Genomic DNA, 27,973 nt, shown 5'->3' on the forward strand with positions numbered 1-27,973 from the left:
TGACTGCAGAGTAAGTTGTGAATACCCAGGCAGCCTGTGAATTTATGGGGCTTCCTAATATGGTTGAGCCCCACGAGGAGCTCAGAAACCATTTGGGGACGACAGTCTTGCAGTCATGTCATCCGTTGTTCAGATACACTTTCCAGCCCTTAACCAGAGTCCCAGCCTCATTCAGCCCCGGGCTGGATTCTGTTTCCAAGCTCAGCTTGAGATCCAGGAGCTCTCTCCTAGGGTCCTGTTATGTGGCCTGGAGTGCTCCATTAGCTACACTCAGGTATTTATCTTGTGTCTCCTCTCTTTCCAGTGTGCTATGGATCTGATATGTGCCCATCTTTCCCAACAGAGGTGCTTGCACCCAGCAGATACTCTGTGTGATGGGTGGGCTGCAGCTCTGTAGACTGTGACACAGCTCAGGACGTGCCAGTGATGCTTTCCAGGCTTGGCGTTGCTTAAGGATCCTTCAGAGTGAAAGGCATGAAATGCAAATGTAGTATTTTGTTATTACCAATGCAAATCCCAGTGGCTTGTCTTAGTGGTTAATAGAGCCCCTACAGGGCAGAGTAGATGGGTGCCTTATTTTTAATATTGCTTTGAAATCAGCACTGGGCTCCAGATGTTCAGGAGTTACTTGGAGGAGTGATGGTGACTGAGTCAAACGCCCCCCCCAAACCTGGGAAAATGCTTCCCATTTTATCAGCATCTATTCTTCTTCCCCCCTCTTCCTCAGGCTGCTCTGGCAGCAGCTCAATTCCTCTGCCGTCCTGTAGCTATGTACACAAAGAAAAGTCTTGGTGTTGGTGCAGGGGGAAGAAATCCCTTGCTTGGGAAGAAATGAGTCCTGGAGTGTAATTTTTGGTGGAGAGATGGAGGGAATAGTGATGCTTCTGTTGGGAGTTCCTGGGTACAAGGCACCAGTTGGAATATTTCAGTGCTTCCCTATCCTCCCTTGTCTTGGTACTGAAGGTTGCACCTCTGTTCTGATTTCTCAGTCCAGCTTGGATAATGCTTTTGAGCGCCATCCCTGTGTGCAGCGTACTCTGTGCTGCCTCCTCCTTGCAGGCCTGGGCTATAAGGAGGAGGATAAACCTCCTGTACCTGTGGTTAAGAAAACAACGAGTTTTTCCATCCTCAGGCTGCAGAAGTTTATGTGTTAAGTTGTAGCGGCCCCAGCTTCAAGCCCAGCTGCTGCCGATCCACCCAGGGGTGGGAGTGTTACATGTGTAAGCGACAAGCCACTGGCCTACAGCAGGCAAAACCCAAGCCAACAGACAGACAGAAAGAGCCTGAGGGGCTGAATTTTAGAGCTATTAAATGATTAAATGCAAGGGAAAAAAAAGTTAATTTAACATCGCGGTTGTGATTTTACACACCCAAGAGCCTGGAAATTGAGAGCTCTGCTTCTCACACAGGGATCGTAACTTGGCACAGCACAGATTGTACAGTATGTAAAATTAGACTGGAGAAATAGTAAATATGCTGCAGGGACCAATACTGTCTTGGCAGAAGGAGGATGGACTGAGTGGGACCCAACAGGTCTTTTACGCCTCTGACTTCCATAATTCTGTGCTAATAAAAAAACACTGCACGATGCCTGATGCTAATCCGCAACCCTGAGTGGGGTGAAGCGGGAGCCGGGCTGTTGTGTGAATAAATAGCAGTCGCCCCCAGAGTATTTCTGTGGAGCAAGGTTGTCATTTGGGGGGGGGCGTGCGGGCATTGGCAAGCAGTGGTGAGGAAGTGTACGCTGTGCACCGGGATGAAAAGGCGGGTTGAGATCAGCAGGGTGCGAGGAGCCCCAAAGTCTCTATCCGGCTCTGGCCCCTCCCCAAAGCTCAGTAAATACAGGTGTCTTCACGCTGTTGCTGGACCACAATGAGCTTTTCTTGTGTTTATGGCTGTGATTTGGGCACCTAATTCCGAATCATATTGATTTCCCCTTAAACAGCATTGAAAAGCTTGATCTAAGCATTCTTTTGTGGCTTAGAGTTATTTGTCCTGTCTGCATGAAAAAGCAGGACCAGAAAGCAAGTCTCTAATTCATCCGTGGTGCTAACGCCAGTCACTTGGCAGCGAAGGTTGAAGGCTCAAATGACCCTGGCTTGAAGGATCTTGGTGGGATTTTTCTGCTCTGTGCTGGTTCCCATTAGAGCCATTCATGTCCCCCTGGTCTTCCAACACCTTCCCCCCCATATCACACCCCTCCACATGCTGGGGCAGCCATGATGTAGTTGTAAGGGATTGGAGGAGTTGCTGCTTTGCCATGCAACTGCTCTTCCTCAAGATGAGTCATCTCAAGTTGACTTTGCAAGGAAGCCAAGTGGGCAAGCTTTCCCTTTGCCTTAGGATGAAAATGGTGTCATAGCTCAGCCAGTTGCAGTAATGAGAGCACTTGGAGTCCCAGAACACTTGGACCAGAAGAGTTAGGACATCCAAGTGATGGTCTTACCAAGACCTTCTGGAAAACAGATCAACACATGAGCTCAGGTTCCCTCCTGGGATGCAAAGTCTCCTGTGGGGGTAAAAAAAAAAAAGCTAAGATCAGATTCTGTAGCCCAACAGAATCCAGACCTCTCTGCTGCAGAGCAACTGGGACAGAAAAGCAGAAGTAACAGCAGAGGTGCATCTTCTCCTGGTCCTGGCTGTGTCAATTGAGCATGACCAGTGATAGAGGTATGTGACCATTACAGATGGGTGCACACCAGCATTAGCACCCTCTGGCAGAGCTCACTCCTACCTTGAAGCCATGGGAAAGGGCAGCTTCTTCGGGGTCTGCTACCCATATATGGCTGAGGAGACTCTTGTTACTGAGTCAGGATGGACTTGGTTGCTGTTTCCAGTTTTGCTTAACCCCTGTGACCAGCGTCAAGTTATTGTTGGGGCAGCATATCCCTGTACAGTTCCTACTACTTCCAACAAGAGCTGGGTGTGATGGCATGAAGGAAAACAAGGCTATCTCTGACATGGAGCCCTTCTGGCTTACAACCAGGAGCACTGCCAGCATGAGGCTCTGGGCTGATCTGGTTTGACAGGTCTAAAGAGAGGCTCTGTCCCAACGTGGGGCTGATGAAAATGCAGCAATACCAGGACAAGGCACAGACATAATAGTCCTATCCAGTTACAGGGTGCCCTGGTGAGATCTCACTCAGACCAGGCCAAACCTGTTGATTCAGACAGTCTGACGATATGGTACAAGCAGAAAAATGACACTAAGTTACCTGTGTGCTAAAGCAGCATTCCCCATCCTGCCACCATGTCTGCCAGCAGGCCCCGTGGGACCACAGCCCAAAAGCCACGGGGAGCTGCTGCCTCCCATGAGGCTGAACCAATGCTGCAGCAAGGACTTGGCCCTTGCTTCTGCTGTGAGTCTGTGCGGCTTCTGCTTCCAGCAGTGGATCTCTGTTCTGTGGTTTCCTACTGGGTTTAGCACCGTGTTTTGTCCCCAGGAGGGTGCTGATGCCCTGCCACTGTGTAGCCTTGTTGGTCCCTGTGCACAAGCGATGCAAGTGCCACCATCCTGACAGTGCTGCCATCCCAACTGTGTCACCTGGAGCTCGGTCTGGGGGATGGCATCGTCAAGCTCACAGCAGAGCAGGCATCACACCTCCCCACTGCTGGACCATCATGTCCAAAAGGGAGCCCATGGATTGAATTATCATTTGTGACAATGGAACATTTGATGGTAAAAGTGTCCCTTCACCCTCAGAAAGGCCCAGCAGATGTTGCATCAAGGTTGATGGTAGAAGCACCAGCCTTTTGCAGTTGAGCAGCTAGAAGGGCCATGAAGCCCCTTGTCCCCTCATGATGGACATCCTTGGCTGGCTTTGGGGTGCAGCTGCAGAGGGAGGTGCACTCAGCAGGGCAGTGGTGGGATGTGAGGCTGTTGCAGAATGGGAGGAAAGCTTCCCCAGGGGGAGCAGGGCTTTGCTCACAGGAGAATGTTTTGTGGTCGCATCCAGGCTGAGAGAAGAGGCTTTCCTGCCCTGGATCTTGCCCTGAGCCAAGCACGTAGGAGGGGTAAAGTGCCTCCTTCACAACACCCCTGAAGTAAACCAAGGTCTGCTTCCAGGCTATCGTGGCATGATTGAGTACAAGTCCTTTAGCACCCATCTGTTATCTCTTAATTAAAGTTTCTTGCTAATTATTTTTTCTTGTCAAGAGCAAAGCTGCTGACTCCAGGGATTTACCAAAGTAGAGCAAACAAATGCAGGCTCTGCTTTCTGCAAGTCTTCATTAATGGACAAAATTAACTTGGAACAGTCCATATCTTTGGCTACATCGATGACACTTAATTATGCCTGTTTCCTTACAAAGATGTATCCAGTTTTAAATCACTTGTGGAAGAAGTGCCTCCTTAAGCATGAAATTTCTTCTCCTTGAAGGGAAGGTTTCTGCTGGCAACAAAAGCTGTGCAAAGACCAAGTGGCATCAGGGGAAATAGATGTGAGGAGATCAAGGGTGGGGTGTGCTTCAAGGAGTCGGGAAACCCTCTCCAAAGCCAGAGGCTGTTTCATCTCAAGAAGGGCAGACCTCAAGGCTATGAGGCTGCACATGGGAGGGAAGCCACTGGCATCCCTTGGAAACAGTTGATGCTGCTCTGGCCAGTGAACAGGGGTCCTGGAGCAAGAGAGAGGCCACAGGATGTGCCACTACCCTGTCCGGTGGCTGGAGAAGGCCAGAACATCCTCTCCTGGCCCCTTCTCTGTCCCCTTGCCTTCTCCATCCTCTTGGGCTCCCAGCTGATCTCCTGTGGGCTGATTCATCTCAGTTACCAAGGGAAGCTGAAGAGTGCAAGACCTTTCTGGTTTATATCCTTGGAAAGCTCTTGGTGTAGTCCTGGCACCATGTAAATATTAAACGTATAATTTATTGTGTACACAGACAGCTAATTAGCCACTGAGATAATTATTTGGGGCTAGTTTCTTAGCTGTGAGAGGGAGTTATGAAGGCTAGTGGGGTGATGTGAATGCCTCTATCCAAAGACATGTGTGTAGTTTTCCGTCCTACTGCAGAAATGCTCCATGTCCTGTTAGGAAAAGCAGAGACATGACCTTTCTCACTGCTTCACCTTCCTGAGGCTGTGTAACATGCAGAGTGCTTGTGCCTCTCCCCAGAAACGCTGCAGTGCCTTCCTTTGCTCGCTCTCTGCCTGCATGAGCCACAACCCCACAGTGCATTTGGGCAGAGTACTCCAGAGGAAATAGTTGTTCCAGTCTATCTGCAAATTGCTGTGACAGCAAGGACGATTTTGGCCTCATGTGTGCCTGCTGGATGTTGTCTTGCCACAGGCCCTGGCTCAAAGACCCCCATTGAAGGACTGTGGTGAGTGATGGTGCCAGGAATGCAAACCATCTTCTCCACTTCCTCTTCTGGCTGTTCCAATGATCCTTCAGGCATCTGGGCACAGACCCCCAGCGCCTCGTCCATGGCTCCATGCATGCTGGGTAGGCCAGCACTCAGCAGCACACCTGCCGTGGCTGGCAGCTGCCCATGCTGACAGGGTGGGAGTCTCAGCGGGAGCAGAGGGAGAGCAACCAGTGGGGCTGGAAGGTCCCAAGAGGATTTCCACTCCTTCCCAGCACAGTGTATGCCAGGTCAGTCCTCAGGTTTTTGCAGGGCTTCCCTGTGTTGTTGCCCTTTCAGTCTCGCTATAGATCAAGATTCATTAGGGAGGAAAATGAGGATGATCTTCCTATTGATTTTCCAGCTGGATGGGTTTGGGAAGCATCAAATATGCTTCCATGGACCCTGCATCTCAGCCACTTTGTTTCATCTTCCCTCCACATCTCTGCTGTACCACTGTCCTGTTGATCCCTACAGCTGCAGGACCCATCAAGCTGTCACTCTTCATCACTAGTAGGGCAGCAAACAGCTCAGAGCTCATTTCCCCAAGCTGCCCCAGGTCCAATGCTGGGAGCTGTGTGTGTTTGTCCCAGAACTGGCTCCCGTCTTCCCTCCACTTCAGTTTTGCGTGGCTGTGGGTAAAGATGTAATTTCTGACCCCATTATGCATCACCATAGCTCCTTTCCAGATCTGGGACTTCATGTTATAAGCCATGCTGTGCCTGTCTGGTGTGCTGTGCCCTGACAGAAGATGTGGCCCTTGGTGGGCTTGGATGCTCAGAGGCATGTTGCTGGTTGGGGTGGCAGCATCACAGCCTTGCTAAGGTGGCATCGCAGCCTTGTGATGTCACCTGACCCAATAAGTGGCATATTTCGGAGAAGTAGGGTGGTGCAGGGGCTAGACAGCATCTCTAAGTATCAACGGTCACAAACATCTCAAAGTAGCCAGTGACCACAGCAGTGTTGGTGGGAAGGGATCTTTGGAGGTGTCAAGTCCAATGTCCCACTTGGAAGAGGTCTGTCCTCAGCAGAAGACTAGATCAATCATGGCATTGTCAACACAGCTGTGACAACCTCCATGGCTGGAGATCTCACTTCTCTGGGGTTCCTGTCTGAGCACTGCACCACCCTCCTGAAGAATAAATTTTCCTCCGCATCTAGTTCAAACCATCTAAACTGTTGGCTCTGTTTCTGCCCATATCACTCTTTGAGGTCCATCCAGCAGGGCTGGCACTGCAGCACAGGTACCATTGCGGATCCTGTATGTTACATGATGACCAGGAGTGTGGACAAACCTCCCTTCTCTCCCTGCTCAAGGGAGCTGTGAAGCTCTGGGTGGGCTGGGAGGGGAGCCTACCCATTCCCAGCCTATAGGAAGTAGAGACTCCCAGAAAAAAATTATGGACACTGCTGCCCATCCCCATCCTAAAGCAGAGCTTGTGTCTGCAGCGTAAAACAGGGCTGCTCCAGCATTCTGGGGGAGCTGCCCCCATGGTGCCCATTCCCAAAGGAGCTGCCATATGTTTACATGGCAGTGTGGTTGGGTGGGACTCCCATGCCTGGAATGGGGTGAGGAAGGACACGGGGACCTGTCTCTGCTCCAATAAGATCCTCAGCAAACCCTGCTGAGAGAAATGCTTCCTCTGAAGTTGTGCTTTGGGTTTCTCCTTCATCAGAAACCTTAAATCATTGCCTTGGAAAGGAGCGTTGCTTTCAAAGACCTGTCTTCCAGGAATGGCTCCCTCAGCCCTTCTGGATGAATGCCGATGCATTTGCTCTGCGTTTATGGACAAATAAGAAGTAATTCAAGGTGCCTTTCGCTCCTTCCCAGATTAGTCCTTCAGTCACTAGCTATAGACAAGCTCTCAGCCACAGTCTTGAGAAGTAGAGCTGGATATCCCAGAGCTTTCCCCGGGCAGGCAGGAGCAAGGCAAGGGAGGCAGGTCTGTGGGTCCATCACTGCATTGAGCCTTTTCCCACGCAAGGCTGGTGGGTGGTGCACTGTCTCCAGTGCTTCTGCCAAGCAGAATCCCAAGTGTAAGAACAGGATAGTCAAAGGCCATGTGTGAGCCAGCAGGAAAGGGAAGACAAAATTTCTTTACCTTATGCAATAGAAGAAATTAGAGGAAAACTTGAGTAAGATGCTGGAACTCTTAAGTAAACTCTGATACCTGTATCTGTCCATCCACACTTCTCCTGGTTGTGTTTCCATCCATCCATTGATTCACTCAACTATCCATCTGTCCACTGCCACAGCCATTTGAACAGCCAGCCATCTACCCAACACTACTGCCATTTATTGTCCTTCCATCCCTCCTTCCCTCCGTCCCATCTGTGCCCATCCAGCCTGCTCTCCATCTGTCTGTTGTCACACACATTCATCCGTCCACTCATCCATCTTCATCCACTTCTGCCTATCTGTCTATCTGGTCTTGTTCCAGCTAAAGGAATCCCTCCTCACATAGATGTGTCATCTCAGGTGTTCTTCCCTCTTTTCCACCTGTCAGTATATGCTCTCAACTTTTTAAAGACCATTGAAATACACTTTTCTGATCAGCACAGTTTACCAAAGGTCCCCCTCCTTGGCTAGTGTCTGAAATGGTCCTGAGGCATCCCAGCAGCATCTGACTCACTACAACCCAGTTTTTCCCTGGATGTTTCTAGCACACCTTTTCCCAGCAGGGGTAACATCCCCAAAGGTGCTGTATCCCTGTCAGAAGTAGGTGTCCTGACAGACCATCCGCAGGAGGGCTGAGATCTTCCAGGCTGTCTTCCAGGGCCCAGCTTTACCCTGGGGCTCCCTCCTTTGCAGGTGGGCTTAGGCTGTGGGCTTTCACACAAGGAATGGCTGGATCATGCCCATGTGGTCCACCTATCAAGGTGACCCAGGAGCTGATGTCTGGAGAGGGAGAAAAGATCAGGACAGGCCTGGGGGCTGCTTTTCCCATCCTGCTGCACCATCAGCTGCCTGCAGCAGCCCCTGGCTCACTGGGCAGCTTGGTGTTTTAGTGCCCTGGGTGGTATCTTCTGCTATGAATTTATTTACTTAGTGTTCCCCCTCCCAAATGCTGATATCCACAGCATCTGATGGACATGGATTTCTGTAATTTAATCACACTTCATGCAAAAATACCCACTTCCTTTTGCTTGTTTTGCTGCCCCTTATTTTATTAGGAGAAAGAGCAATCAGTCCTTCTCTGTTTGTCCTCTCATGTCACCCATCATTGCTAAGACGTCTGTCACATCTCTGCTTGGTTGTCTCCTTTTATGGATAAAGGGTTTGAGTCTACTAAACCATCCTTATGTAGGATCTGTTTCCAGCCTTTGCTATTCCTGTTTCCTTCCTCTGCTCTGTTTTCAGTGTTGCTGTACTCCTAACAGCATGGGGATAGGTTTGTTCATGGCTTTTAGGTTACAGTGTTTTCCATTTTGGGTTTGGAGTCTTGGTCACCGGTGAGCTGATGTTTTCAGGGAAGTGAGCGTGATGACTCCAAGGTATGTTTCCATGAAGGCTGTGGCACATTTAGAGCCATAAGGGTAGGAGAAGCAAGGCTTCATTTTCTCGGTGTGGATCCCACTGTGCATGTATCGACACAGGGTAACTGCCTGGTGGGTCTGTACCATGATGTCTTTCTGCAGCACTTTGGGACCCAGCTGTGATTGGGCTGCCCTGACAGCCTCAGCAGCACACTGTCTTCTCTCACTACCTTGACCCCCTGTGAGTTATGAGGGTGTTGGACAGATCTGATCCAGCTCTGATCTCTGTCAAACTTCACCAGGTGATGTCTCCTACTGCTATATTTGGCAGCCTGCTCTCACCTTTGGTCTCGTGACCTTTAGCTGCTATAAATCCCTGCAAAGACTTTCCCATGTGTCAGGGCTGCTTAGTTTCCTTGGAAGGCACCTTGTCAAATGTGTTTTTGAAGCCCGGGAGTTTTTTGAGAATTCAACCTTTGTCTCTGCACAAAGGCTTGATGAAGCCTTGAAGGAACCTCATCTCCCACTCATCTGCCTGTCCTGCTTCACCCCGTGTCATGCACACACACACACGTGGTTTTATCCTTGCCACATGCAGCTCAGCACAGCCAAGTGTAACAACATGGGAAATATTCAATTGCTAAGGATCATTAATGAATGTCAGCTCCAGCTTCTGTCCAGAAACCTGAGAAAATTCAATTAGGCAGCTGGTGCCCAATGAGCTGTGATGCCCCACTCGTGAGATGCTACATCAAACAGCTCAGCAAGGCATCATGTTATTGTGGAGAGAGTAGAAAACCCAGACAGGGAGACAAACAGCACTGCATGCACCAAGCAGCTGCCCCTTTCCAAAGCATGGCACAGTTGGGTTGCAGTCCTCCTTCCTGGTTTCCTGGATAGGGAATTGCAAGGAGAGGTACCTGCTTCCCATCTCTGCTAGGAAATATGTGGAGTTCGCTGGTGACAAGTCCTGGGGCTCTGTTATCTCTCTGCTGAGAGTTCCGATGCATGTATTTGGTTTGTGTCCTCTAACAAGTGATGTAGATACAGGAATGGCAATGCCTTGCTGGTGTGTGTCTGTGGCCGTGCTGTGGGATGTTTACCTGAGGAGCCATACAGCTCCAATGTGTCTCCTCCATGATAAAGGTCAGAGAACACCATCCTGCAGGTGGAGGTGGTCCATGGATACTGATCCCCTGGTATTTGTCAATCTAGTCTAAGGTTAAAAGAAATAATTACTAGGTCCAGGAGGAGAACTCAGGCTTCCATGGCCACCCAGACAGTGTCAGTCCATGCCCCAGTCCTTGTCTTACTTCCCAGATGGGATGGTAAGATCCCCTTTCCAAGGCAGCTATGCCCACAGGCTCTGAGCTCATGCATTTTTCTCCCCTTTCTCCCCACAGACAGCCACACCCAGTTCGAGCGGGTAGGTGCAGACGTGACCATGAAGTGTGGCTCCATGGACTGGGATGCCGCTGTGACCTGGACAGTAAACGGCACCGACATCGACGAGTCCCACCTGAACGGGTCCTACCTGATCCTGAAGAACGTTGACCTGTCGCAGAGCGGCCAGTACTCCTGCTACGAGGGCTCCGCCTGGCACCTCAAATACCAGACCACCCTGAAAGTGGGAAGTGAGTACCCCAGCATGTCACATTGAGAGGGACAGATCCACAGTCTCTGCTCCCATATTGACTCTTCACAGCCCCCTCCTGCCATGCCAACCCCTCTACTTTCCATACGTACAGTCGTCAGCTGCACACCACCATGTGAGCTCCCTGTGGCAGACTGATTCTGGCTGAAATCAATCCCTCCACCTCAAACTTTTCATCAAAGCCGATAGGTTAAATGATGCCTCGGGAATAATTTGGGAAGGGATGTAGCTTCTGCATCCAGCCATGGGCCACAGCAACCATCTCCACAGGTGGAAAGAGTTGGGGCTGAGCTGTCAAAGAGGATTGCAGTCAGGAAGGAGAAGGCCTGGCTGGGGTTACTGCAACATGATTGTTTCAGAGGAGCAGCCAAAAGGTGCTGGTGATCCCTGTGTGTTTGCAGGGTCCTGGGCGCACAGGATGTTGGAGGACAGCTCCACGTTCCCCAGCATTTTGCATATCTTAAGGACAAGATCCACGTATTCACAGGTCTCGGGGGGGGGGGCGGAGGCGGAGAGATAAGAGTTGTGCCGTATTTCACATGATGCTGAGAGCTGATAGCAGCTGAGTGTTTTAGGGGCTGCTGTGTTTGTACATCTGATAGCAACTGTGTGTTTCACAGTACAGCGTCTGCAACTGGCAGCTGTGGGTGTCTGGGGGCACCAGCGGGTGTAGCCGGCTCTGGGATGATTGCTGCGGAGGATACTGCGAGGCACCGGCTGGAAGCTCTGCCATCTAGAGATGCATCATGTAGGTGGTTGTATGTTTCCAGGTTTGGAAGACACAGCAGAGCCTTTCTCTACTCCTTGTCTCACCTTCTGCACCTTGTATCAGAGCCAGGGTGGTGTTTCCGTTCTAGACCACAGAACAGGGGCAGAGGGTCACAGGAGGGTCTGCGTAAGCCCTGAAAATCAGGCAGGAGGGGTTCACTGCACCTGTTGAAGAGATTTTGGAGATGCTGTATGGTGCCTGACTCATGTTTTAGGGTCATCTGAGAGGGATCCTGGCATGTGGGCCAAGGAGTAGGAGTGCTGGAAGAAGCTGAAAAGCGATGTGATAAGCAGACAAGGGGAAGCAGTCAGCAGAGGGCAGGGCTCACACCAGCGAGCAGGTGTGGAGGCTGGGAGCATGGCAGACAAAAAGGCCACTGCCTAGCAAATGAGTTGGGGGCCTCTTAACTGCGCTGTTGGGGTGAGGAGTGTTCACGAGTAGTTCAGAGGCAAAACAGGCAGCAGTGTGGGCAGCAGCACAAAGAGGTTTTGCAGCTCCTCTGCTTGGGCATGTGCTTGTCAGATCCCATCTAGGGAAAGGTCCCAGGCTGTGACAGTGCACGAGGGGCTGCAGCCCAGGTCTGCAGGAAATGAAGGTAGTGGGGAGGGGGCTGCAGCCTCCAACCACCTCCTCTGCAGCTGTGGCATCGCTGTGACTGCAATGGCTCCTCCATCTGCTAAGCACCTCGCTAATAGTAATCCCTGTCAATCCGCTCAGGGACCCGTGGGAATTGCTCAGCATTAGAGCCCAAATCCTGCTGTTTCCTATTACTGTGTGTTCCCATTTGCTGGAGACTTACAGCCCCCCTAAGCACTGGGCAGCTGAGGAGCCCAGTCGGACACTGGAGGGGCCCATCAGCCCCAGGAGATAGGGTGACAAATAAATAAGCGAATGTCTGGTGTTGTTAACACAATTAACTGTGCAAGGAACTAATCAGGTGAGACGCTTTTAGAAGTAATTAATTTAATTGCCTGGATTTTAATTTAATGTTCTCTGCGAGGTTTCTTTTCCCAGTGCTGCCACCCCCAGCCCCTGCCTGCATCCCCCTCCCCACCCCACCTTTCCTGGCTCTGCTGGGCATAATTGATTCCCTGGAGGTGTGTGGGTGTGGTTTCATGCAAAGGAGTGGGTTTGGGAGCATCCCAGGAGGGGATGGAGATGGGCTTGGGTGTGGAGGTGGAGATGGGTGACTCATGGGATGTTTGTAGCATGGCCCTGTGGTAGCATCCCTGCTGCAGTTGCGTGCATTGGGAGCCCAAACCTGGGATTTGAGGCATCTTAGGCTTGTTTCATTTCAATTGCATGGGAAATTAAATGAAAACAGGCCTATGCCTGCATTTTTCTCTTTTACTGGGGCAACAAGAAAGTTGACTGCAGTTGGGAGAGAGGGACTAGAGGCTGTGAGTGGAGAGTGCTGGAGATCTCATTAAATAAATGGTACCTAAAGCGTGCCCACAGGCAAGCCAGGAGTGCTCCTGAGCATACAACGCCACAGGAAGGATGTGGGGAGGGAGCAGAGAAGGGTCGAGGACCGGGAAAGGGTGTCAATTAGCAAAGCAGGCTCTGTCTTGGGGGTCAGCGAGCACAGGGAGAAAGAGAGACCTGCCAGGAGTCAAGCTGAGTGAGACCTTGCAGAGGAAATGAAAAGGGGAGTTAGCCACATAAATACAGAGCAAATGAGGAGAGAAGAGCAGAACTGGCTCTGCAGACAGGTTTCAGGGGAGATTAAAAGTAAGCTTGGCAGAGCCCAATACCAAATGAACCGTGCTGGGTGGCTCTGAGTGGCAATGCTGAGAGCGCGGGCATCACAAGCTAAGGGAGAGGAGGGAGGATAAAACCTGGAGATGACCCTCTGTCACAGAGGCACCTTCAAAGAAGACAATGCATTGAAGGCTTTGGGAACATCTCATCCCCTGTGTGAGGACATCTGTTCATTAGAAAGGCTCATTAGCAGCTGAGAGGTCAGTGGTGGTACCCAGGGCTGTGGGGAGAGGCAGTGTGTCTCCTGTGCTTGAGAGAAGGAAAAGTCCTGATCAGATAGCCTGACCCCACAGGACAGTGGGCCTGTGGGGCACGCTTGGAACAGGGAGCAATTAAAAACATGGAGAGAAATGGAAAATGGGAGAAAAATACAAGAGGGGCTTGCCAGGGATATATCACACCAAATTAACCTGATAGCTCTCTTTGATAAGGGAAACAATTTTCTAAGCCCAGAAATGTGGTCGATGTAATCTGTCTTGACTTCAGTGAAGTATTTGCTATGATGCCACATGGGAAATTATGAGTTAAACCAGAGAAAATGTGGATTAGTATGAGAATTGGAACACAGCTTAGGAAATAGCTAAGGGGGATCAGACTGTGCTGAAAAGGAGAGCTGCTGGGAGACATGGTGAAGCTTCGGCATCAGCGTTTGGACCACTCTCAGTGGTGTTATCCATAATGGCCCTGACCCACAGGGAGCAGGGGTCTCCCATGGGACATGTCAGTGGCTGTGGGGGTACCCAAGGATATCTGGGGTGGGGATTTCTTGCTGAAGGGGCCAGGATGCTACATAATGGTGCAATCACAAGTGTTAAGGTGTCTCATCAATGGGCTTCATCAGGCAGGGAGGGAGGACACAGGTAGTTCATCTGGTCCTTGGGGTGGGGTTTGACACCCAGGTCCACATCATGGAGGATGTGGCCAGGAGCCCACCAGCACCCTGCAGAGGCTGGAGGTAGCTGGGCTGTTTTATTCCCTGCAGAAATGGGGACACTGTTGCTCATCCAGTGGGACAGTGTGCATCCAGGTATGATAAGAAGGAAAGGCCCGCAGGCCTGCTTATCCCTAAGGGTCCCAAATCACCCCTCTACAGGGCATGAATCAACCCTAGCGCAAATTGGCTTGGGGGAAGCTGGCACTACTCCAGGGAAGCCTCTTCCAGGGCACTTGGAGCAGTGATTTGTTGGTCTACCCCATTTTTCAAGCAGCCGAGCAGGAGGTAAAGCACAGGAAAGCAACCAGGATGCTCTGTGTTTATCTTCAGTAATCACCTGCCCTGCAGCCTGGAGAGCAGAAGATGCCCAAGTATGGCCTGAAGCAGGAGATGGGTCCAGGTCTTTTTGCACACCCAGCCTGCATCTCTGGCCTGAGCCTGGGGCTGAGCACCAGAAGCAGGCAGGAGGGAGGGGAAGGCTCTGGGTACCAGGAGTGTGGTGCCGGGCTCCTGGCTGCCCCCACAAGCCACAGCTCTGCATTTGGAAACGCACAGCCGGAGGGCCCGGGGGTGGATATAACAAAGACGTTGGGAAATAATGCACTCTTGAGGTTTGGCACACGGCTCCGTGCGTTACAGAATGTTATAAAAATACTGCTAATGGGCCAGAGAGGAGTGGAAACGCGCGGTGGAAAGGCTGCCAGAAGCCGGAGAGCGCACATGGGAGTGGGGAGGCCTTATGTGAAAGAAGGGAGGGAGGGAGGCAGCCAGGGCAGGCACCTTCCACTCCCATTCTTTTGTCCTGTTCTAATCTGCTTATCTCCATCCCAACACAGCAACTCTGTCCGTTTGTCCTTCTGCCCAGCTTAGGGGATGCCCAAGCCCTGCCAGCTGGACATCTGAACCTCATCACTCTGCCCACTGCCTAGCAAGGTGCTGCCCAGTGGTTTGGAGTGCAGGCAGGGATAAGGTCTGTGTGGGAGAGGAAATACAGCAGAATCTCCTCCAGCAGAAGATGCACAGGTCGGGATGCAGGCAGTGGAGTCACCTACTGTGTCACAGTGGTGCTGTGGGGGTCTTGTAGCCTGGTGCCAGCCCCAGCCCTGCCCCATGGGCATCGCTGCCTCCCAGGCAATGAATGGTGGGAAAGGGACTGGGAATGGGACTGGCAGAGGACAAACAGTCCTAAGCTGGCCTGCTTTCCTCCATGTCTGTCACTGCAGCGCCTGGCGAGAGAAAGGGGAAAAAACATGCGGTTTGACGGAAAATGACATGGAAAAAACAACCAAATTATCAGAAAAACAAACAAAGCAAAACCAGAGAGAAGGAGGGAGGAAGGGACAAACCAACAGGAACCACATGTGAGTGGGGAGGCCAGGAGAACCCAAGTGTGCTCTCTGGACTGATTAGCAAGCAATCAAGCATTGGCCACTAATAAATAATCAGAGCTTCCCTTTTCTCTGTCTTAGAAGACTTTTTCCTCCCAGCTGGGCTCCAGCTGCAACCGGAGGATTGTACTGCAAGTTTGCATCTATTTTTTGTTGCTGTTGTTTTTAAACCAGTTTTTCTTTTTCACCTATTGCAATAAAGAAGAAAAAAAAAACAACATAGTGACATCTCCATGTAAAACATGCACCTCTGCATCCCAGGAGCGGGATACAGCACCAGGGCAGACGTGAGCATCTCATGATGGGCACCAGCTAAACAGTGGAGAAAGGCAGTGCCAGAGACTGGTGTATGCGCTCGCCTGCTTCCATGGGTTGGTTTGGTGGGAAAAATTGCAGAAGGGCACTGTCAACATGCCAGCTTGGGAGAGCAGAGGTTTGGCTGGCCCTGGCAGCCAGTGGTGAGGATACCCTGCCTCGGAGCAGGATGCCTCTGGTCAGGCCAGCACTCCTGCCACTCGCACAGACGCTGACGGAGAAGGCCTGGGCTTGGGGTCAGCGTGTGCAGATATTTCCTTGCTTGTGTCCAGCGATCTGTGACACAGAGCTTGGTTTTTGGCTTTTTTTTTTTAAAAAGTCCTTTTGATGGATTCTTCCCTTATGACCTTATCCAATCCCTTCCCGCGGCGATGTAAACTGAGGCTATTTCGAGAGCAACAAGTTAAACACGACTGTAACTGTTCCCTGGCACCAGGGCCAGCTGGCAGGGAGCAGCACCCGCCCCTTTGATTCATCCCTCTCACCCTCCAAATGTGCTCCTGCCCCTTGGGGATGGGCCCACTCAAGGTCAGCCCCAAGGCTGTGCCCAGGCAGTGCTTGGGGCAGGACTACATTAATGTGGACCAAACCTATGGCAAGAACGGAGCTAATAAGTTTAAATGACTGTTGGTATTCCAACATCAGGAGATACACCCCAGAGCTGCTGGGTTTATTGCTACGGATAGGGTTACTTTTCCCCATGTGCCTACTGGAGGCTGAGTAGGTGCAGGAGTCCTGGGGTGATTCACAGTCAGGCATCACCTCCAGTTCGTGAGAGCCACAGAAAGAAAGTGTGACAGACGAGGTCAACCAGCTTGCAGGAGTGCTTCGTTCATCAAAATTTGGCTTTATTTCACAAGGCATGCAGGCTTTCCAATCACTGCCTTCCCATGCTGTGCTGTGTTTTTGTGGCTGGTAAAATTCAATGGATGGACTGTGCTGCCAGTGACTAGATTTCGGGTCTTGGCCCAGCCAGGAGTTGGAAAAGCATACCGGGTAACAGTATGCAAATCACAATCCCAGTTTTCTAAGGAGAAGGCCAAAAAAAAGAAAAAAAAAACCACCCAAAAAACCCCACCACACTCCCAAATGCAATTAGTCCTAATCGAATTAGGAGCCGGACTAGAAAAACAAACATGTTTGCAGGCAGCAGGCGACCTTCCTGCCCCGTCCAGCGGGATGCACGCTGCGTGCCGCTGCGGGGAGGGCTGAATGAAGCCGTGCCCCGTGGCCCACGTGTGCACACACCCGTCCGCTTGCACCCGCGCACGCACGCACCCGCGCCCCGCTGCGTTCCTCTCGCCCTTCCCCTGGCTGGACTGGGCAGCCAGCCCAGCTGCAGCATAGCAGAGTGATGCTTCTTTGGCTCGCTGCATAAAACATGATAATCTGGGGCAGCCGGTGTCAGAAACAATAAAAATATCCCCTCTCCCTTCCTCGTGGCTCCCCCCCTTCCCGCGGGGGAGCTGGGGGCAGCGAGGAGCGCGCGGTGGTGAGGCCAGGGGAGCATCACGTGGCGTTTGTTAGGGGCCACGGAGGCATGAGACCACAGTGCTGGCAGCTCTGCCCGTGCCTTGCCAATGCTGTTGCCTGTGGAGCCACTGCCTGAGGGAAGAGCATGCCCAGGAGGTGGCCAGTGCATGCAGTATCCCACGTCCCATGGCAGGTCCCCATCAGTACCTTAAGGAACATGGCCCCATGCTCAACCCCACTGACTGATGAGCTCGTGCCGTGTTGGGTGCTGTGGAGAGCTCACAGCTCCACCTGAGTCACAGCAGGAGCATCTCATGGCCTGAGAGCACTGTGAAGGGGAGAAGGTGGTCATCCCCCTCTTGCCACCCTCCTCAAGTGGCAAAGTTCCAGAGTTGCCAGTAACCAGCCAGACACTGGAATGGAATGTCTGTCAGAGACAGGCTGCTCAAAATGCAAGAGCCCTCTTAGTGAATGTGTGATCCTGAGCTTTGGACCTGCACGTGAAGTGAGCCCAGAGGCTCTCTGTGCATCCTCTCTCCTGCAGCTGGGCTGGAAATAAGCTCATGGGATGGGGAGCCTAGCTCCAGCTGCTGGGCTGGAGGAGAAAAGGAAAAAAGGCTTTGGAGCTTGGCAGCTTCCTGGGAAACCCTCCTTGTTCTTGCCTAGCACAAACACCGAATACGGAAGGCTTCATGCAGCACCAGCATCCTACCTCCTGGGTGGATGGCAGCACAGCCTCCTTCTGCTCTCCTGAGATTTGTTTATCCTGCTTAACATGACAAAAACAGCTCTGTAATTAAAGAAGCCCAAGTCCAGTCTAAACAGCTTCCCACAACCCTTGCTCTGCAGTACCAGGAATTGGGGATGCCTAGGGCTGAGAAGACAAAGCCTCCTAGGCTGAGAGACGGTGGTCACAGGCTGGGACCCTGATGCTGGGGTGAGCGGAGGGTACCCACACTGGTGCTCTGTTTGCACTGGCCTCTGTGCCAGGAAGGATTTTATCTGAGCTGCTCCTAAGTGCCCCTTGTCAAAATATTTGGCGCAAACTTCCTGCCGCCCACCAGCCATGTGTCCTCAGCTTCCAGGGTGCTGGGAGGGGAGGGACTGGCTGGGATGTGGCCACCTCCTGTCACTGCAGCATTGGGGCAGGGAGCACAGTGACTGATGCTGCACATGCCGCTTTCTCTTCTTCACCCACAGCTCTATACAGCTGTGGTACTTAAAGAACATCACTGTTTGCTTCCCAGAGAGTGCTAAAATAAGAAATCCCACTGGTGTCACCAGCACAGAGTGTAGCTCTTGTCACCAGCCACATGTGCCCATACTTGCAGGCACCCAGGCCAGGTAGTGTCACCAGGGATGGGAAGACGCCACAGTGGGAATCCTGTGTGGCGACATCCCTCCTGCCTGAAAGGAGAAGAGATGGCAGGCAGCAACAAATCCTCATCTTTTCCAAGTTCCTAGTGCTTTTCCTTTTCTCTCTGAAACTTCTGGTGGTGGCTGGGAACCACAGCAGAGCCCAGGCACGCAGTGAGGTGCCAGCCAAGGGTTCAGCAGGGTCCCGACAAGATCCGGGATACTTCGGTGTGAAAGACATTGTCATTAGTTGTGGTTTCCCAAGCAAGTGAGTCCACTGTAAATAATTTAGCAGAGTAAGTGTGCTAACAGCAGGTCATAACAGGGAGCAGAGGACAGGGAGCAGAATTTTGGATCTGGAAAGCAGGGAAGGACACTGCGATAAAATGAGATTATTTTCTTCCTGTTAGCAAGACAGGGTGGTGTCTTCACCCCCGGAAAAGGAGTCAGAGGGTTCCCATGCCCGATGGATCCCTTCTCTCCCCAGTCCCTTCCTGAGCTGTCAGCATCAGTACCAGAGGCAACTACAGGACAATTTCCAGTTGCTCTTGCTCCAAGCACTTTAATGCTGTTTAAACAATTATGCAGTTGATAAATTTTGACAAGAAGAGATAGAAATAGCCTGGGAGAGCCATGCAGTAGAAATGCTCTAAACAGATGTCCCTTTTCTCCCCCTCCTGTGCTCCCTGGGGTTCTTTATTGTTTGCTGCCAACTAAACAAGGCAGTGTTTGCATGAGTTGGGATGGTGGGGAGAGGGGAGCAAAATGCCTTATTAAAATGGTTTATGATACCATCCCCAGGGTGACGGCTGCTTGTTTTCTCTGCGCCAACAGGAGCTAAACACAGCCTGCTGAACACAACTAACAATAAACTGGGTGTCCCTCTCTCCAGCAGCTCACAGGGTACCAGACTGGGCAGCCTGGCTGCTGGTGATGCAGGGGAGTGAGAAGGGTGTGGGGTGTTTGCCGAAAGCAAGTGAGCAATGACCACCTGATGTTCCAAGCAGCATGGGGAAATTTAGTCTTGCTATGGGGGCATCGAGCAGAGCACAGCAATGCATGTGCAGAAGCTCATGGCAGCAGGGACCAGCAGTGGCTCCCCAGTGCTGCAGTTTACCCCAGCTGAGAGAAGTTGAGGACAGAGCAACTATAAAGCCAGAGCTGGATCAGAGTCAGGTTCACAGAGGAAGCTTGATTTCCTGTGTGTCTGAGCTTGGACATGTAGGAAGAGGAACTGGATGCTGCTATCCACCTCTGGAGGCCAGGAGATCACTCAGTGGGTCCATTCCAGGAAACCTTGAGGAGGTTAGGAATTGTAGCTCAGACCTCGGTGCTCTATTTTTGCTCATGTGGGGCTGTCTTGTTCTGAGCATTCCCAACCCTGGATGTTTTTCCTCTCCACAGTTTAACAGTGTGAGTGGCTTTGTGTTGAGCACACCCCAACTCTGCATGTTCCTTAAGGCGCAGCTTTGCACAGTGTGGCTTGTCACATGTCATGGGTGCATCCTGTCCTCTTGGTCAGGGAAGAAAGCAGAGGGCTGCAAGCAGCTCTCTGCCTTTTGGTTGCTTACTGGATGCTGTGGAATCTGTGTTGGTCTGAGCCAATGCCGGCTCCTGGCAGGCTGGAGCTGTAAAATATGTTGTGTGTATGATGAACGAGCTGGGATTTGTCATCTCTCGTTGTCTTTGCAGTTGACATGGTACCATTCGTTTTTTTGGGGAATAATCGGCTTGCTGAATCCCTGCCTCTCAGGGTGGGGTACACGCTGATGGTGTGGCCCACAGAGCACTTCTCCCACAGAAGTGCCCAAGACATTATGCGCTCCCAAAACTGTCCCTTCAATGAGGTGAGAGCCCAAAGCATCCAGTGCTGCATAGGCATCTCTCTGAGCACAGAGTGGAAGGTGCTGGGCAAAGAAATGCCTGTGCTGGTGTCTCTGAAGAGGTGGTGTTCTGGGGCACAACGACCTGCCTGTGCATACCTGTGCATCACCACCTGCGTGCTGCAGCATCCCTGTATGGACAGCAGTGCCATGGCTTGGCACAATAGGTAGATGTCTTGCTTGAAATTGTGCACTGGATTTGAATGTGCCTTTGCAAAGACGGGATGCTGGCATGGAGCACCTCTGGCTGTTGTGGGTGCATTTCTGGCTCCTAATTGATTTCCTAATGCTCATCCCTCCAGTGCTGAGTTCGTCCCTACTCTCTGCATTTGGACCCAAGCTGCTACCCTTTCCCTCTGTGCCTGACTTACTTGAGTCACCAGCCAGGTGCAGCTGCCCTCTGAAAAGGCTCTTTGGCCTCACCAGCTTCTTCCTCCTCTTCCTCTCTTGGCTTCACTGAAAACCAGGAACATGGACTCCCATGCTGCACTGGTGATATAGAGCAGCCTGCACCACCTCCCATTCCCCTCCCTACCAGGGAGAAGAGCCCCAGCTCAGTGGAAAGCAGGGGAGTTAGAGTCTAAATAAAAAGGCGGAAGGGGAAATTAAGGCACAGACTGGGGAACAGTTTTCCAAAGCCACACAACTGGGCTTAAAAACGAGATTAATGATTCAGTGCCATCCTCACCCTACAAGGCTTTCCAAGTGGGGTGTGTTGGGTTGCCCCCCCCCAATTCCAGGAGTCCTGGCCACTGCAACCCACCCCAGGGAAGCAGCACACTCAGATCACACAGGACTAGGTGTTTCTATATCACATACTCATCTCACAGGCAGGGAGAATTCCCCTATCTCCAGCTGACCTGAAACATTGGATGAAAAATTGGATGTAAGTGGCTAGATAAGGTACAAAATCAGAACTCTGCACTCCTGGAGAAGAGAGCATGGAGGGAGGTGCTGGTACCGTGACCACCCTTGCTATTCACATCAATGCAAAGCAGGTGGGAAAATGCTTCTGGGTTGTTCTGTGCAAGAGCACCAGGCTGTTCCTTGCTGAAAGTGTCGGTGGTGACACCTGGCTTTTGCAAACACCACTGGCTTTGCTGGAGCAGCATAAGCACACCAACAACACTCCTCCAAAGGCTCAGGAGGGGAAGCACCACTTGTATTTTTAGCTGCCAAGACAGCGTTCATGGGTGTGATTTTTGCCATAGTGGTGCAAGGACTGCTGCGTCAGCCCACAGAGGATGCTGAGGGTTTTGTTCAGAAGTGGAAAAGAGTGGTGGGCTTTTTCATGGGCATTAAAAGGCTCACAAAGCTGCTGTGAGACATAGTCATTGCAGGAATTGCTTTGCAGCATTCCCTTCTCTTACTTCCCTGTCTCCCAGCAACTCCCAGCAAGCCTGGGGGATGATTCTCATTTGGGGTGAGCAGAGTAGCTACCTGGGACTGGTGGTGCTGTGAAGTCTCTGCTGCCACACACCTCCAGGGTGTAATTATGATGAAGAAAGCAAAACTGCAGAGAGCGCTGAAGATACCTCTTGCAGGAGGGTGCCAGGATGGAAATGCCCCAAACTGTGAGTTTGCACTGGGACAGGCTGGACAAAAAGAGGGCTCTTGGATCCAAGACTGAGCTAGCTCTGCCAAATGCTGCATACATACAACAAAGACAACAGTAGCTCCTTGAAGATTGTTCCTGTGATGTTATTTAAGAAGTGATTTTAGAAGGACCCTGGAAAACCAGGAAAGTAAAGAAGGATGTGAAGAGAGCAGTGGAACTGCCAAAATGAAAAAGACTTAAAATAGTCTGTTCAGTGCCTTCAAGGAAAGCTGGAAAGATGCCCTGACTCCCGTTGGTAATTACCTCCAAGCAGGGAAGATGCTGGGTACTAAACCAGCAAGCAAAGGCATAACTAGAGCCAATAACTGGAAGCTGAGCACAACCACGTTTGAATTAGAAATGAGGCTCATATTTTTAATAGAAAAAATGATTAAGCATCAGAACAAACTGCCAAAAGCCGTGGCGGCTGCTCTGTCGCTTGTTATCTGCAGAGCAAGGCTGGCTGCCTTGCTGAAAGATGATTCAGTCAAACACGAGTTATTGGGCTCAACAGAGGGGTAATGGAGGGACGTAATGGCCTGTGCAACCCAGGAGGTCAGGTGAGATGAACTAATTTTCTCCCGTGGCCTTCAAGTCTGTGAGTTAAGGAAGGTGCATTTCCCTGTCTTGCAGATTTAGCTTTGCAGTTGCTGTTTCTTTCATCAGATTATGTGACTTGGGTATTTGCTGGTGCAGAGCAGGGCTGTGAGGTAAAACCTGCAGCACAGGACGCCGTGGGGTGTTTGGAGGATGCTGCATGTCCCTCCTTAGGATAATGGCCAAATGGTGGCTTGGCACTGGGGTGTCTGCAAGGCACAGGGAAGTCAGAAAGCAAAATTTGCCAAGATGGGATGAGACGACTCGGGTCTGAGAAAGGTAAGGAAGAAGACAGATAGGATGGAGATACTCAAGTAAACATTAGCATGAAGGAGAGAAAGCTCCTGCAGCCCTCCTCCAAAGGAGGGATTGACAGAGAGCTTTTGATGAGGAGCTGAATGGAGATAATGTGCCTTCAAACGGCATGAACCTCTGCCTCCAGTGTGCAGACAGGAGGTTGGCACAGCACGCCCAGAAGCACTTACCTTCCTTAATGGCCAGGGAGAGTCTCCCAGGCCACCCCATTAGGAACTGCCTCCCCAGGCGAGCTGGCACAAAGTGCTTGGCCAGCTCAGGGAGCAGTTGTGCCACAGGGACAGTGATGGTGCCTCCAGCCCTGACACTCTCAGCCCATACAGCTGGGTGTAAGGCAGACACTGAGAGTACAGTGGTGCAGCACACCGTTTTGGGGTGAGACCTGGTTAGTTTGTCTCTTTCTGAAGCTGTCTAACCCCTCTAGGAGCTGGAAGAGCTATGCCTCACTCAGGGGAGGCTATGCACCTTCACATGGTTCTGTGTCCAAAGGTGCTGACACTGCTCATGAGGACACAGCCCAGGGCAGGAGGAACTGGTGGCACAGAGTAGCAAATGGCTGCAGTGGACTTGCAGGTGATCTGGAGATGTGGAGTTTCGGGGTGGTATTGCTTGTGGGCAAAGCAGCACTCACTACCCCAGGCTCTCCACCAGCACCCTGCACGGAGAGGGCACAGGTGAGTTTATACTGGGCAGGCGACCCAGCAGAGACAGAAGAGGAGGGGGATGCAGCCCCAACACAGGGCTCCTGCTGAGCAGCTTTTCCCCATGAAGGAACTAACACAGCGGCAACTGCTGCCAAACATGATCCAGGGCGCATACCAGTATCAGCGGGAAGGAGCTGGCCCTCCTGGTGTTAGGAGAGGGACAAGTCCTGTTCACCTACCACTCGGGCAGTGCTCCCTGCTTTGCATGAAAGAGGCGCTTTGATTGCTGACATCTGTAGACAATCAGATAAGAATTAGAGTTATTCCTCTCGGCATAAATGGTATTTCTAATCTCATAATCCCTTAACATTGTTCTCACCAGGATGTGGCTGCTGCTAATCCCTGAGAGTTTGTTCTTGGGCAAATTTCAGGGAAGCCGGGAAGGTGCAGGAGGAGGGGTTGCCCACCTTCCCTCCTCTCACTCCTGGAATCCCTTCCCAGTGCAAAGCAGGCATGGAACAGCTGGTCAGGCTGCAGCCCCTCTTGCCAGCTGGAGGATGCTCATGCTAGGATAGAGGCATTTGCAGAGCGTTTTCACCACTGCTGCAGAGTCCCCACAGGTCTTCTGTCCACATTGACCCGAGTCTGTCTCTTGGCTGATCAGCTCTGTGGAACCAACAGCAGCTCCAGCCTGGTTTAGACACTTGGCTGCTTTTCGAAATCAGAGGCTGATACCTGAGGAACAGCCTGGAGCCTCTATTTCTGTGCTGAAGAGGTGCAACGAGAGAAGGATCCTGCTGCTGCGGGGCTGCAAAGTCCAAGGTCTCCAGACAGATGAGGGTTGTAGGTGCTTTGTAAGGACCCTGGGCTGCCTTTTGCCCTAATTTTGCATCTCCTTTGGGATAGAATGGGGAGAACCACTTGGATTGCTCCTTACCCCTATCCTGATGTTGGTGCACTGGTTACAGATGTGGCCTTCCATCCTGGCCACCTTGCAGGCACAGTTAAGGTGGGAAGGGAGCTGAAAACCTCTCACCATTTTCCCAGAACAGTCAGGGATTCCCAGTTCTCTTGTCCCTGCTGCATCTTTCCTTCTGCAGCCCAGTCCAGCTGTGTGTGATGGCTCCAGTGGCAGGTGCCAAACCACTCCAGGGGCTTGCACCCAGCTCCCAGTGGGAGTAGGGATGAAATTCAGCCTGAGTGGTACTGGGCTCCCCTGCTGTCTGCAGCCATGAGCAACCCACCATGGTGCAGAGGTGGAAATCTGCCCTGGGCACCAACCCATCCCGATGTGCAGGGGCCAAGACAGCATTTTCTCAAGGAAGCAGCTTGCAGTTCAGAGGGCCTGGGTGTGCCAGTCTCTGCAGACATGGCTCTGTACCTTTCCTGGGTCCCTCCTCTTTTACGGCACCTGTTGCTTCTCCTGACACTTCAGTATTTCCCCACTTCTATTCCGTAGATAGGTTAGAGAGGCAGCACAACTACTTCAGCCATATCTTGGTCATCTTCTTCATCTTGGCAAGATGAACGTGTTGGAGATGGCTTGGTAGCAATAAATACCAAACAAGTCTGCCTCTCTTCATGAGGTTTAAAGAGCCCCATGCTGGTACCACATGCCCATGGCATATGGCAGCAGGACATCGGATGCAGGAGGAGGCTGTTTCTCTAGGGCAGCATGCCCATCACTGTACCCTCCGTGTTCCTCTCATAGCATCCTACTTGCCAGCATCCATCCTGTCTGCTGTGCTGAAACCTGTCCATCACTGCCTTGTAGCTCTGAGTGATTTGCTACTATAGCTGCATTTTCCCATGGAGGGAGAGCTCAGATCGCTGCCGGGGCCAGGACTCCTTATTCTTCACGACTGGAAGGGAAGGACAGGGTATAGTCTTGCAAACACTGTGAAACTCTGAAAAGTCCCTGGGAAGAGAGGGGTGAATAGTGTAAGTTTGTAGTGAGCCAACATAATAACCGCGCTCTGAAGGGTGGCAATTGGAGAGGGAGCTAGTGGGAAACTTTGTTGCACTGGGAGATGCTAATCTTCGAATTCCTAACGGGTTTGCCCAGAAAGCAGAAATGAATAGGTTTTGCTATTCACTGGCAATTTTGGAAAAATGCCCTGGAAGTTGGAGCCAGATGAAAATTTTTGTTGAATTTTGTTAGAGAATTAAGAGCTTCTGTTCAAGATTTTGTTCATTTTATTTTTGTTTGATGAGGTTTTTAATTAAATCAGAGGGAGCTCCAAAAGGAAAAGCCCTGGAAACTCAACTTTTCATTTAAAATCACCAGAAGCAAAAAAACCACTGCTGTTGTTGTCCTGTTTCTGTTGTGAACAAACAGGCTGCATAGCACCCAAAAATGTATGAAACTCTTTGGCATGGCCAGATCCATGGTGTTCCTCGGGACAAGGTGCTGTGAGGACAGTTTGCTTCGTCCCCTATTTGTGTGGTCCCTTGGCTGTAAACAGGCATTGCCTGCAATCGCTAAGAAGGGTGTGGGTCCATGGCTGTGGATGGGTGAGCACATACAGCTTCTGGAGCTGGTGTGGGTGCAGACCTGCCAGGACCAAACCCTGACACACGAGGGGTTGGAAGTAGACAGGTAAATGTGCCCATTGGCACTGGGACTACGCACCTCTGCCCCTTTCCATGCTAGTCTCTTCCTCCCTGGGATGTTTCACTCTCTACAGGAGTACCATCCCTCTGTCTAGAATTGGGCTTTGCCCTCTACCGAATCCTGGGAGAGGACTCCTGAGGTCAGGTAGACATCCCAGCCTTGCCTGGGGGACAATTTCAGCCCTGAGATGTGCCATCATACTGAAAGATGTTGGAGGGCATCACATCTGCAGCTGGAGGGCAGTGGCAACATTCCCCAGACTTTGGTGACCTCCAGAAGTGGGTTGCGCCTGTGTTATCTCCCTTCCCACGAACAGTCCAGTCCCTGTCTCTTAAAACTTATTTAAACCAGCCCTTTTTCTCCTTGGGGCTTGGATAACGTTGCTGCTCACAGCCAAAGGCCCTCCTGGCTCCACGGTAATCAACCAGGGCTGCACCAGGAAAAGAAGATAATTAAATTCAGGCCCTTGCTTTTTCCCCATCAAGCAGATGCAGCAAGACGGCAGTCCTACAGAGACTTTATCTGGGGCAGGGGGCAGAAATTTCAGTCTTGATCTTCCCCATAGCAGCTGCTGGTATGTGTCCGCTGAGCCGGGGACCCGCTCCCCCTATCCGGCCATGCCTTGCTGGCTTATCATTTCCAATCCTATCGGAAACAAAACTGCTGCTGCTTAATGCTTCATTACAGGCTGTTATGTGTCTCCTGCACTGCCCAGGAGAGCAGCAAGGAGGGCTCTGACTCTATTTAATAACTGTTTCATGGTTCCTAATTGACAGATAAAAACACTACTAACTCAGTTTCATTGAACATAAACCATGGGCAGGAGCTGCCGTGCCCTTCTGGAGCCGGGGTGGCAGCATGAGTTTTGATCCATTATTTTGACATGGGAAATCCATAACGTGTCTATCTGCCATCACGGTGACAAGTTTAGGCCTCACTTTCTCCCTGTGTTGGTTTTGGCTTTTACAACCTGGGGAAGCCGCTGGGGAGGGATTTGGGGAAGGGTGGCCAGGGAGGACAGAGAAATGGTGGCTGGTGCTTTATTCTCTGGGGGCCGTTGCCACAAGGGTCTGCAGCACCCCTAGCACAGTGCTTGGCAGAAAGGATTGCCTTTGCAGCATGTGCCCATGAGGGATCCATGTCTGCTCACCTCAGGGCTGTGCCTCACGCTGGCAGGTTCCCAGCCCCCAGGGCTGTCACCCTGTGGCTGTCAGGCTGAGCCACACTTGAATCCGGGGGAAGATTCACCAAGACTTTCGGCTCTGGTAGAAAAGGACCTATATGCGCTCAGATGAAACAGGAAAGGATTTATTCTTGTAATTTTAAGATGATGGGAAACCAGGGTGTTTCTTTGTGCACTGTATGGTTAGCAGGATTGCATTAGTGCCTGAGGGATTCCCTTGCCCCTTTTTGCTTGTGCAGGTGACCAAGTGACCCGGACTTTTTCCATGCGTGTTGAGAAACTGCAGGCAAAGAAACCTCTGCTCTCCCCAGCAATCACATGGCCACAAACACAGGGCCAGTGCAAATAGTAATGAAGAGTGTTGCAGACATGGAATTCAAAAGCCGCGTGCAGAACCTTTGGGATTTGCTTTATCAGATCCCACATGAGGCCAGCACTTAAAGAAAGTCTTTGGAAATGAGATTTTACAGGGCTTTCTCCTCCCATCACAGTGTCTGGAAACTTAAATACCAGCTGGGAGTCCCACAGGTACTTGTGACTGCCAGAGGGGCTGAGTGGCACCCAGGGTAGAAGCAGCATCGCTCCCAGGTGGCATGAGCAGAGGTGGAGTTGCAAAGGGGAAGTGTTGAGGGCCTGCAGATCTGTGCAGAGTAAAGCAAATCTGACCGCCGCT

At 51.4% G+C, this 27,973-nt stretch overlaps 1 protein-coding gene across 7 annotated transcripts in view; it reads left to right on the top strand.

Annotated features, from left to right (window-relative positions):
* CNTFR (ciliary neurotrophic factor receptor) overlaps positions 1-27,973 on the top strand; it is a 202,381-nt gene that overhangs the window by 133,803 nt on the left and 40,605 nt on the right. For all 7 annotated transcript variants that reach the window (XM_027722242.2, XM_027722244.2, XM_027722243.2 and 4 more), the window contains one exon: positions 10,221-10,451. In XM_027722242.2, coding sequence (XP_027578043.1) covers positions 10,221-10,451 — 231 coding nt within the window. The remainder of the gene's footprint in view (positions 1-10,220; positions 10,452-27,973) is intronic.

Source organism: Pipra filicauda, unplaced genomic scaffold (genome assembly GCF_003945595.2).
Source record: "Pipra filicauda isolate LSUMZ 115617 unplaced genomic scaffold, ASM394559v2 scaffold343_size770392_pilon, whole genome shotgun sequence".
Lineage (NCBI taxonomy): Eukaryota > Metazoa > Chordata > Aves > Passeriformes > Pipridae > Pipra > Pipra filicauda.